Source organism: Silene latifolia, chromosome 10 (genome assembly GCF_048544455.1).
Source record: "Silene latifolia isolate original U9 population chromosome 10, ASM4854445v1, whole genome shotgun sequence".
NCBI lineage: Eukaryota > Viridiplantae > Streptophyta > Magnoliopsida > Caryophyllales > Caryophyllaceae > Silene > Silene latifolia.
In genome coordinates, this window is record NC_133535.1 from 14,409,571 (window position 1) to 14,422,554 (window position 12,984).

The 12,984-nt window shown below is 38.3% G+C and overlaps 1 protein-coding gene and 1 long non-coding RNA gene across 2 annotated transcripts; both read right to left on the minus strand.

Moving 5' to 3' along the window:
• Nucleotides 1–1,234: 1,234 nt before the first annotated feature.
• Nucleotides 1,235–2,775, minus strand: LOC141605222 (uncharacterized). The gene is made up of 2 exons (XR_012526309.1): nt 2,679–2,775; nt 1,235–1,748 (listed from the first exon to the last, which is right to left on the minus strand). It is a non-coding gene; the product is annotated as an uncharacterized LOC141605222 (long non-coding RNA).
• An 8,795-nt stretch (nt 2,776–11,570) lies between these two features.
• On the minus strand, nt 11,571–12,188 carry LOC141607147 (uncharacterized). Its single transcript, XM_074426505.1, has one exon. It carries the CDS (start codon nt 12,186–12,188, stop codon nt 11,571–11,573), a length of 618 nt encoding a protein of 205 aa, XP_074282606.1.
• Nucleotides 12,189–12,984: the final 796 nt, after the last annotated feature.

Consider the following 12,984-nt stretch of genomic DNA (forward strand, 5'->3'; position numbering starts at 1 on the left):
TCTAATATAAACCTATTTTCTACTCATAGGAAAATTGATAAACCATATACTATTTCTCTGCCCAATGGTCAAATTGTTAAAATTGATATTGTTGGAACAGTGGATATCTTTCCTGAATTATGTTTACATGATGTTTTATTTGTTCCATGTTTCAAGTTTAATCTTCTTTCCATAAGCAAATTAAATAAGCAATTAAACTCAGTAGTGAGCTTTACTCCTACTGTTTGTTATTTGCAGGATTATTTCATGAAGCCCTTGATTCTTGGTAAAAATTACAATGACTTGTATTTGCTGCAAACTCAGATGACCAAGAAGAATAATACAGATTCATCAATTTCAGTTTCTTTTAATTCTACTAAACATGCTGTAAATTCTGTAGTTTCTAGTTCTTCTAGTCACATTTGGCACAAAAGATTAGGCCATTTACCAGTGTATAAACTCAGACAGCTGCAACTTTGTGATTCTAAGTCTGTTGATACTGATTTGCTTTCATGTTCAATCTGTGCTCAAGCGAGACAACATAGGTTATCTTTTCAATTAAGTTCTTCCGTTTCTTTTTCTTCTTTTGAGCTGATCCACATTGATATATGGGGTCCATATCACACTCCTACATACAATGGATACAAATATTTTCTTACCATAGTAGACGATTTCACTCGTTGCACTTGGACACATTTATTGACATGCAAGAGCAATGCTTTTACCCTACTTAAGACTTTTCTTAGTATGGTTAATACCCAATTCAATAAGAAAGTCAAGATTATCCGTTCAGACAATGCCTTTGAACTTGGAACAAGTACTTCCACTTCTCAATTTTTAGCTGAACAAGGTATTTTACATCAAACATCATGCTTTCATACTCCTCAACAAAATGGTATAGTTGAAAGGAAACACAAATATCTATTGGAAACTGCTAGGGCATTGAAATTTCAATCAAATTTGCCAACTAAATATTGGGGGGATTGTATTTTGACTGCTACATACATTGTTAATAGGTTACCCACCAAACTATTGCAAAATATGTCACCTTATCAATTATTATTTGGTAAACCACCAGATTTAACTCACATGAGGTCTTTTGGTTGTCTGGTTTATGCTTCCACTGTTAAACCTGGTCGAGATAAATTCTCTCCTAGGGCAGTCCCGTGTGTGTTCCTTGGATATCCATTTGGTAAAAAGGCTTACAAATTGCTTAGATTAGATAATCATGCTATAATGAATTCTAGAGATGTGATTTTTCATGAAAATATATTTCCTTATGTTGAAAATAATTTGTCAAACTTTCTGCCTGTTTCAATGGCTGATACAACTTCTTATGTTGATCACAATACCCATGCTGCACTTAATAATGACAACACCACAGATACCATCAACACAGCTACACAAGTTTCTAATCATGTTGTCAATCCTAGACAATCCTCAAGAGTTTCAAAACCTCCTAATTATCTAGAGCAATATGTTTGCCAGTTGCCTAACAAAAGTTGTAACAATGCCCATAATACTTATTGTAATCATACATTAACTTCTTTATGTGCAAATCAGTCTTTGCCTGCTTCCGTATGTCTGTCTGTTACATCTGTACCTAGTACAGAAACCAGTACAATATTGCCTGTGCAGGACCCAAAGAATTATGCAGAAGCGTCTGCATATCCTGAATGGCAGCATGCCATTGATGAAGAATTTAAAGCACTTGACAGAAACAACACCTGGTCCATAGTGCCTTTGCCCACTGGCAAATCTTCTATTTCCTGCAAATGGGTGTTCAGGGTGAAGCACAAGTCAGATGGTAGCATTGAGCGTTACAAAGCCAGATTAGTGGTCAAAGGTTACACCCAAAAGGAAGGCATTGATTACACAGAGACTTTTTCTTCTGTGGTAAAGATGACAACAATAAGAAGTTTGGTTGCTGTAGCTATAAAAAAGGGATGGATTATGACTCAGCTAGATGTGAATAACGCTTTCTTACACGGTGATCTTCATGAAGAGGTATACATGAAGATACCTCCTGGATTAAATGTGAAAGGCAAGAATATGGTATGCAAATTACAAAAGTCACTATATGGTCTTAAACAAGCTTCTAGGCAATGGAATGCCAAGCTTTGTCATGCTCTTAAATCAAGGGGTTATCAACAGTCTCTAAATGATTACAGTCTTTTCAGCAAAAAGACAAATGGCAAAGTGGTTTACTTGGCAGTATATGTGGATGATATACTTGTTGTTGGAGACAATAACACAGAAATCACTGATCTAAAAGCGTTCTTGGATGATACATTCAAAATAAAAGATTTAGGAAACCTCAGTTATTTCCTAGGGTTGGAATTCAAACATGTGCAGACTGGTATGGCTATCACACAAAGGAAGTATGCCACTGAATTATTAGAGGAGTTTGGTTACACCAATTGCAAGCCTGTCACTTGTCCTTTGGATGCCTCCATCAAATTAGATGCTGAATCAAGCAATCTTATAAATAACCCTGCTGACTACAGAAAATTAGTGGGTAAATTAAACTTTTTAACTCACACAAGACCTGACATAGCCTTTGCTATTCAGCTCTTAAGTCAGTTCATGGCATTCCCAAGGGAACAACATTGGAATGCAGCCATTCATGTCTTAAAGTACATAGCTAAGGATGTTGCTCAAGGCATTCTTCTAAACAACAAACCAGATTATGCACTCACAGGTTATTGTGACGCTGATTGGGCAGCTTGCCCCCAAACCAGACGATCTGTTAGCGGGTTCCTTGTGTTTATGGGTGGAAGTCTTATTTCCTGGAAATCAAAGAAGCAACAAACTGTGTCCTTGTCATCGGCAGAAGCAGAATACAGGTCATTAAGACGAATCACAGCCGAATTGGCATGGCTTAGCAGGTTACTAACTGAATTGGAGGTTCCTAATATTCAAGCCATTCCTGTCAAATGTGATAGCCAAGCAGCTATCCATATCGCAAAGAATCCAGTTTTCCACGAACGGACAAAACACATTGATTTAGATTGCCATTTTGTTCGAGAGAAGTTGCTAGATGGTTTAATCAGTCTATCTTATGTTCCTACACTTCAACAACCAGCAGATCTTTTCACCAAAGCATTGCCAGGGCCTTTACATCATCAACTACAACACAAGTTGGGGCTGTTTCATTCACACCCTCCAACTTGAGGGGGGGTGTTAGAATATAGAAGTCAAAGTATCTTATAATCAGTCAAAGTTTGTTAAGTAGTAATTAGTTAGTTAAGCTAATCATCTATTCCTAACTTAAGTTGGTTAAACCAACTATATAAGGAAGGGAAATCTTTTATTGTAACAAGTAAGCAATTATACAATTTTAATACAATCACACGTATACTCTTTCAATCCTAAGTTTTCTGACTTTCTTAATCTCTCTCCCTAACCTTCATCTTCCCCTAATATCCATCACCATGGTTTTCTTCAAACACCAACAAATTGGAAGGGAGTGTTTGAGGTGAATTATGTTAATAGAGTTGGTGTTCTAATAATTATCCTTCGACTTTGTGAAATAGTAGAAACCGCCATTGATGATGAAAGTAAGCTTGTATTGTTGAAGAAGAAACGGAGAATTCTAGAGAAAGAACAATCTAAATAAAATGTGTTTTGTTATTGATAAGTTAGAAAGAGAATCTATACAGGAGTATTTATATACAGGCTGTTATTTACAATGTAACAAACACAATCTCTAACTAACTAGCCTCGTCATCAATCCATGTAAGATGATATCAACCAATCAGGTTCATATGCCTCCCTCAAGCTGGACCAGATGCAAATTTGGGTCCAATCTTGTAAGATAGAAATTTATGCTGCTGAGCACCTAATGGTTTTGTCATTAAGTCTGCTAATTGCATCCCAGTTCTAACATGTTGAGGTTGCAACAAACCTTCTTGTAATTTATCTCGAACAAAGTGACAATCAATGTTGAGATGTTTGGTACGCTCATGGAATACTGGGTTCTCATAGATGTGGAGTGCAGCTTTGTTATCACACATAAGTGGAATAGGTAGTGTAGGTGCAATATGTAAATCTTTCAGTAATGCTACCAACCAAACTAATTCACTTGATGTGTGTGACATGCTTCTATATTCAGCCTCTGTTGTACTCTTGCTTACTGTCTTTTGTTTCTTTATCTTCCAGGAAATCAAAGAAGACCCAAGGAGCACACAATAGCCAGTCAACGATCTGCTACTGAAGTTGCAAGTGCCCCAATCTGCATCACTGTATGCCAGTAAGTCCAAATTAGTGTTTGCAGGATAAAAGAGACCTGCATTGATGGTTCCCCTGAGATATTTAACAACATGTATAACAGCTTGGAGATGGGGTTCTCGTGGTTGGCTCAGGAACTGGCTTAGGTGTTGAACAGCATAGGAAATGTCAGGACGTGTGAGATTAAGGTATAGCAATCTGCCCACCAAACGTCTGTACTGTTCAGGATGCTCCAGGACAATGCCATTATCAGTGGACAACTTCAAGCCTTTAGGTAGGGGAAATTCTGAGATTGTACAATCCTCCATTCTCATGTCCTTGATAATATCCAGGGTATATTTCCTTTGATTAAGCATGATTTCTGTGGAATTCCTAGCAACTTCAAGCCCAAGGAAGTACCTCATCATTCCCAAATCTTTGATGGTAAATTTCTGGTCAAGCTTGTGTTTAGTTGTCTTGATCCCTTCTAAATCATCCCCTGTAAGGAGAATGTCATCAACATACACTAAAGCAACCAAGAAGGAACCTGACTGCGCTCGTGTAAACATAGAATAATCTTCCCTAGATTGTACAAAGCCCAAGGTTTTCAAAAATTTGGTTAACTCTATGTTCCATTGTCTTGAGGCTTGTTTGAGACCATAAATGGATTTTTTTAGTTTGCAAACAAGGTTACCATCTCCTTTAGCATAGCCATCAGGTGGTTTCATGTATACTTCCTGTAACACTACAGATTTTCTTTGGTGACTACTCGACCGAGTAGAGCCTACTCGGCCGAGTAGTGCTGTTGTTATGAGTTGTTTTGGTTCTGCCGATGAATACTCGGCCGAGTATAGTGAATACTCGAGCGAGTAGAGGATACTCGGCCGAGTATAACTTTACTCGACCGAGTATTCGGTCTGGCGAGTATTATTTTGACGGTTTGATTAGGGAGCGTTTAAGATTTATTTTATATCCCGCGTCAGTTTTCAAAACATCATTTCTACTTCATCATTGTACGTTAACCCTAATCTCTCCCTAATCACTCCTTAATCACCCAATTGCTTTGTTGTTTGCGAAACCTTCGGAGTCCTTACGTACAATTCCTCATCCTACTGTTGGTAAGTTTTATTCTATGTTGTTGTATTCGTTGGGGTTACTGTATAATTATGGAATTGGGAATATGGGGGTTGTGCAATGTGTAATTGTGTGATATGATTATGATATAGGAGAAGACTTCGTAGAGGAGTCTTTCTAAGTGTGCAAGTTCATTTCCACTGTTGATTTCTAAGGTAGGGTTTCCTACTCAGTTTACTGTTATTGTAAGACATGTTGTTGTGATTATTGTTATCTGTTGATCATCGGAGTATGGAGATTGTTGTGATGATGTTGGTGTAAGGGTGTTGAGATGGCTGTGATATCTTGTGATTGTGATTGTGGTGGAGTCACTTGCGGGAGTGGCTTCACACCCTAGTTCGCCCTCCGTGGAACCCGCCACGGGAGGGGATGTGCACATTAAGGGACAGGGATTGTTTGTCGCTCATTGAGGAGCTGGACTAGGTGGGATCGGCTGCGGTCACCCACTTGCGGCGAGGATTACCTGTTGCGATAGGTAATCTGGCAGGGCTACACACTTTGGTGTGTAGTCGGTTACAGTATGGGAATAAAGTTTAGAATTGGAAGATGATCAGTTGATTGTATCGTTTGTCTGTCTTATATTGTTTGAGTAATACTGACCCTGTTGTTGTTTGTGGAATCTGCGGTGATCCATTCGGGGATGGTGAGCAGGCTTGACAGGTATTGCTAGTGTGAGCTTGGGGACTGTCTTGGGAGGAGTGTCATCACGAGTCATAGCATCACCGTCTGAGTCTTAGTCGGATTTCTTTATTTGTCAGACTTTGAAGTTGTATTTTGTTAACACAGTATTTGAGTTTGGTTGATGTAAACTTTACACTTTACAGTACTTTAATAAATGTGCTCAGTTCGGACGCTTTTTGATATATATACTAACCTCGGGCAACCGAGATGGTAACACACTTTCATGCTGGTAGGGTGGTCCTGGTAAGGCACCTTGGTATGAGGGCGTGTTACACTTCCTCCTCTAAATGTCCATGGAGAAATGCATTATTAATGTCCAATTGATACGATGGCCATGCTTTGGCCGCAGCAACAGCCAACATAGTTCTCACAGTAGTGAATTTAGCCACTGGGGAAAAGGTGTGTTTATAATCTTTGTCTTTTACTTGATTAAACCCTTTGGCAACCAACCTTGCTTTATACCTCTCAATAGTTCCATCAGCCTTATGCTTCACTTTATAGACCCATTTAGAACCAATGGCTTTGTGTCCTTGAGGTAAAGAAACTAAATCCCAAGTATGATTCCTTTTTAAGGCATCAAGCTCCTGTTGCATTGCAGTTACCCACTGAGGTACAGATTTGGCTTGATCATAAGTAGCAGGTTCAAGAGTGCTAAAGACATTGTTTAGAGAAGCAAGGTAGCTTTCATCAATATCTGGTAGCTCTTTTAAGAGCTTAGCATGGAAATAAACTGAATTGGAATCACTGCCAGGGGTAGTGTCAGAAGGAGGATTTGCAGACCTTATAGCTGCTTCTCAGTATCATTAGTAGCAGCAAGGATTCTGGGCAAAAAGTTTTTAGGACATTGATAGCCTTTCAACTTGACTGAAAGGTGCCTCTATCTGGTGGAGTGTCTAATAGGAACATCAGATGAGTGGGAGTTGCTCTATACATCAGTAGTGTGATGTGAATTGTCAGAGCTAACAGTAGTGGAAATAGAATCAGTATTTGGAATATTATTATGTGAGTTATTATTGGTATGTTTTGGAGAAAAAGTACTAGTAGGTGAAGTATTATTATTTGTAGCATGATTATTAGAATTTGTTTGTGAGAAAAAATGCAATGGTGACCAGGTTTGATAGTCACCAGGACTTACACTGTCTGTTCCAGCAGCTTGATCTTGTGCTGGTGGAATAGAACTGTATTTGAAGGGAAAGGTAGTCTCCCTGAAGACCACATCCCTACTTACAAAAACCTTGTGATTGTCCAAATCATACAATTTGTACCCTTTTTCACCATATGGGTACCCAATAAACACACATCTTCTAGCCTTAGCACCAAATTTATCTCTATAAGTGATGGGCATAGAAGCATAGCATAGACATCCATAAACCTTAAGCTCATCATAAGATGGCTTTTCCTTGAAGAAAACTTCAAAGGGGGTCTGTGGACATGGGGCCACGGGGGCGCTTGGGAAACAAGCGTTTGCATTTGTGGAGTCGCCACCAATTTATTGTGGAAAATTGGAAACCGTTCGAATACCTCGTGCCATGTCAAGACACAAAGTAGTGACATGAACACCAAGAACTCGTTACCCTTAGCATTCTATGTCTAGAATGACTCTCGTAGATGCCAATGAACACGGATGTTCACAGAGATCTGGAGTAAGGAGTGAGGGTACGTATTAGGAAGTTCTTTTGATCGAACACCTAATTCCGCCCGCCTCGATAGCGGCCTCTACTAATGATTAGGGAAATTATTCATACTCGATATATTGTCGATTATATGCATGCAATGCAACATCCAATAGATTAATCCTAGCATGTGAGAATTAATACTAAGTCGGTTATCACGTAATTTAACATGCATTTGGGTCAAAGTTGAGATTTAAGATCGATTACATGTGAAGGCATACAAGTGATTCAATAAAAGAAATACAATAATTAAAATTACAATAATTACATTGGATTAATTGATATATGTCGAAAATACTTTTAAAACGGATAATTTGAGAAAAGAAAGAATAAATAAACAAATTAACGAACAGGAATAAGGGTGATAATACGAGTAATAGTTAACTGATACGTAAGCTAAAACTAAGTCAAGGCAAAACGGGAATTCAGAGGCAGAAATCAACCAGGAACAGGCGCAGCAGAGCTGCGTCCCTTGGAAGAGGCGCAGCAGTTGCTGCGTCCGTTCCCTGGCTCAGTTCTGGCTGTGAAGCCGGAATTGCAAGTCGTTAATGTTCGTTGGTGATTTAGTGATCGATTAATATTATTTGACTCGGATGAAAGTGATTAGCAGATTATTTACATGTGATTGACGGTCACGAAAGCAATAAACATGGATGAAAACGATTAGAACGAATTAATACAAGGTTTAATAAGGTTAATTAACGAATTAATAAACTAAATAAATTAATTAGGCTAAACAAGCTATTAATGATGAATTAATGACGGACTAATGATAAATATGATAATAAACAGGTGAAAATATATCAAAGGTCGAATTCCAGAGACTCAATATGAACGAATCGAATTTCTACAACCCGGTTTGATTTTAATGAGGAAAACCTGCAAATATTGGTTATTTGGGATTTAAGTCGGGAATTTAATGACGAATTATGTGGTAATGACGAATTATATGTTAAAGATGATGAACAATATTGTTAGATATCATGTGAACGAAATAAGAACAAACAATGACGAAAGAAAACAAAAGGACGAAACCAACAGAAGACGAAGGAAGAAGAAGAGAAGCAGGAACGGCGACAATCTCAGGAAGAGGCGCAGCAAGTGCTGCGTCCTTTCCAAGAGGCGCGGCGATTCTTTGCGTCCCTTCTCGACGTCTGTCTCCTGTTAATCCGTAAAAAGGGTTTAAACAAAGGGTTTTAGAAATCGGTTTTAATTGTATTTTCGACATAAATCTTACAATATGATTACAACAATAAAGAACAATAAATAAAAGAGAGATTTACACCCTCAGACTTACATGTTTGATGAAACGAGATGAACTAAGTTAACGTTTAGTGATGCTCGATTCGAATGTAACGAAAGTGCCCTCGTAAGAGGAAAACGATTAAGATTGATTAAGCTGATTGATTATGGAGTTGGTCAAATTGGTCGGTCATGCAAAACGAGGCTGATACTCAGAAGGATCCGAGCTTACGTGGTCGAAAGTTCAAGCACGTAGGCGCCAAAAAGTAAGAACGTGGTCTAGAATGCAAAGGGAGAAGAGAAGGGCGGACACTCGCGTGAGAAATATGAGGAGCGAAGGCTCCTATTTATACTAATCACGTAAAGGAATAGGGTTTTCGGAGAGACTTTGGAAGTGAATCTCGAAAAGATATGAAAAAAATACGAAAAATACGCAGAAAAGGACCTGGGAAGAGGTGCAGCAGTCACTGCGTCTCTTGGAAGAGGCGCAGCACCTGCTGCGTCTGTTCCCAGGTGGTTTCCTCCTGCGGAAGAAAGATTTCCGTGTTTAAGTTATGGAATAACGGATTAATTTGGTTTTCCTTAATATTTTGTATGAATATTACGAGAAATTGTTTGCCAAAGATTAAAAGATTGTGAAATATTTATAAAATATGGAATAGAAATATCCGGAACATTCCAGAACATTCTGACTCGGGATTTAGCGGTTATCAGAAAATGAAGACGGTTTTAAGGCCCGGACTCCAAACGTACTCTAAGTACTGTCAAAACGACCGTATCGGCGCGTAGATGACAACTAAGAGGTAGACATCAGTGTTTGAGCAATCACTTGACGATAAACTTACGAACTGTCACAAATCGTTCCGCGTACCAAACATGCGGCTCAATCATCATCGGGTGGTTTGCGGGAGGTGCAGAAATGAGGTATCTACAGGGTCTTCCAAGAAAGAATAGAAGTAGACATCTTGTTAATCAAATAAGTTGCAGTTAAAACACACTCTCCTCAAAACTTGATAGGCAACTGAGCATGTATCCTTAAGGCCCTTGCAGTTTCTATCACACTCTTTTGATGAATTATTCCCCTATCAACAAATAAAGTGCCACAGGTTTCTTGAAGAAATTCTGAACCATGGTCACTCCTAATGATCTTGACAAACTTTAGAAAACCTGTGATTAAACCAGAGGCTTGCTGCTTGTTTTGCATTAGAAATGTCCAAGTGCACCTTGAACAATCATCTAGAATGGTCAAGAAATACTTAGCACCATTCAAACTTGGTGCCTTATAGGGACCCCAAAGATCCATATGCAACAAATCAAAGCAATGAACAACATGAGATAAACTTCTAGAAAATGGAAGCATATGATGCTTGGCCAAAGCACATGATTCACAAAAAAAAATCCTTGATTTTAGCATGTGAAATATTCTCTACATATTCCAGCTTGTCAATAGAAGAATGACCAAGCCTAGCATGTAACAATTCTATGCTGTCTTTATGAGCAATACAAGACACACTAAGAGGCTGAAACTGAGATGCATAACAAGAACTAGAAGCTTGTAAAGTATCCTCTGCAGCTGGCAACAAGTCTATATAGGCCACCAACTTTCTTTGCCATAGCATATGTGACCTTACTTGAAAGGTCCTGAAAAAGGCAGAAGGTCTCAGTAAAATGAACTACCAGATTAGCAGTTTCCAGTAGCTTGCCTACTGATAAAAGATTTTCTTTGAAATCAGGCACAAACAAAACATCATGCAAGATCATGAAGGGATTAATTTTCACTTTTCCTGTTTTATGAACAGTCTTGACTGTCCCATCAGGTAATCCAATGTGAATAGGAGAATATAGAAGTTTAATATCATGCAATAAAGTTTCATTGCAAGTCATATGATCACTTGCCCCTGTATCCACAATCCAATTATGCAAACTAGTATGAATATTAGCTGCATTAACTTGTGAATGGGGTATAATACCTGCAAAGTTCAGAGATGCAGGAGTTCCAGAAGTACCAGACATAGATTTCATGACTTGCTGATACACTGAATGAACAATTCCTTGAACAAAGGTAGGATCCAAATCTGGAGGAGTAGTAGTAGCAGGAACAGATGGCACACTCCCAGAGTAGGATGCTTCAGAATTATGAGCTGCCTCAGTGTTAAAACCTTCTTCAGAAAAATCCAGAGAAGAATATTCATCTTGTACCACATCAGCATTGTTGGCAGCACGTCTGTAAACATTTCTGCCACTCTGAAAGTGTGTGTCAGCATTCTTAAAATCACCTCTGCCCCTGAATCTGCCACCACGAGCACCACTATTCTGAAACCTCAAATCAAAGCAATACTCCTTGGCATGTCCTTTCTTGCCACAATGACTACAAGTCTTAAGCCTATTGCAAAATTCAATAGTATGGCCTTTGACCTTACAATTGGTACAAAACGTGACTTCTAACTCCTCAGCTTCATCCTCAAGCTTAGCCTTCTTGGACATTCCTTGCTTGGAGTCAGATTGTCGTGCAGAAGCATAAGCATTGGCTGCAGTTAACACATCAACAGTATCTGCAACCTGCTTCTGCCTCTCAATTTGCTGCAACAGTGCATATGCTTTGTTCAAAGGTGGAAGAGGCTCCATTGACAACACATTAGTCTTCACATTCTCTTAACCTCCATTCAAGCCCATGAGGAATTGAATGAGCTTTGCCTGTGTCTCCCTTGTCAACATACGCTTAAGCAACTGACAAGTGCAAGCATTCATAGCACCACAACTACACATAGGAATAGGATCTATACTGTCCAAGGTCTCCCAAGTGCGCTTCAACTTGCTATAATACTCGACCAATGAGCTATTCTCCTGAGATATGCCAGACAATTCTTTCTTCAACTGATAAATTTCTATGCTATTGACTTGTCCATATCTTTTTAACAAGTCAGTCCACATTTCCTTAGCAAAGTGAGCATATTCAACAGTTTCCTTAATATCAGAAATCAAAGAATTGGAAATCCACTTCCTAACCAGTAAATCACATCTAATCCACTGACTATACTTAGAATCTGTAGGATCAGGCATCTTACAGGTTCCATCAACAAAGCACTCCTTATTTTTGGCAATTAATGTAAGGTATGCCTCACGTTTCCAGGACAAAAACTTAGTTCCATTAAACTTTCCAGACGCAAGAGTTAAAGAAGGCTGATCATTAGGAGAGAGAAACAAAGGATCATCAAAACAAGCATAAGATGGTGTAGATGTAGTGGAAGTAGCTGAATTTTCGATCGCCATTGAAATACGAAGAAAATTACCATAAATAGAAAGAACTGGAATAACAGCAGAATTGATCAAGTGAAATCAACGATGAAGTAATCGCAGCAAGAAGAAAATGTAATCCTCGAAACAAATGCGGAAGCGAAGAAAAATGAAGAAAACACGAGAATACCTCAAAGAATAAGAGGAATTAATCGCGAAATAAACGCGTATACCAGAGGAAAGATAACCAGACGATATAAGAAGAAAAAACTTCAGAGGATCAACATTCCGTAGCGACCGATACCATGTGAAATACTAGAAACCGCCATTGATGATGAAAGTAAGCTTGTATTGTTGAAGAAGAAACAGAGAATTCTAGAGAAAGAACAATCTAAATAAAATGTGTTTTGTTATTGATAAGTTAGAAAGAGAATCTGTACAGGAGTATTTATATACAGGCTGTTATTTACAATGTAACAAACACAATATCTAACTAACTAGCCACGTCATCAATCCGTGTAAGATGATATCAACCAATCAGGTTCATAGACCTTTGTTTATTAAGATTGACATATGTAGTAATTGTAGTTCGAGTCATCTTACGATGTTAATATATTTTCCATTATCTTTATGAGTTGATGATTGGTTAGTAGATAAGAGTGGTGGAATATTGGTTAAGTACTAATTATGTTAAAAGATAAACAATTACAGATTATTCTACTAAATTTAATCTTGATCAACAAAGATAATCTTGATGAAGATTCCGCAAAGATTGACAAATTAAATGTTTATAAAACATATAGCCCATAAGATAGGAGTTGTAAAAAAAAAA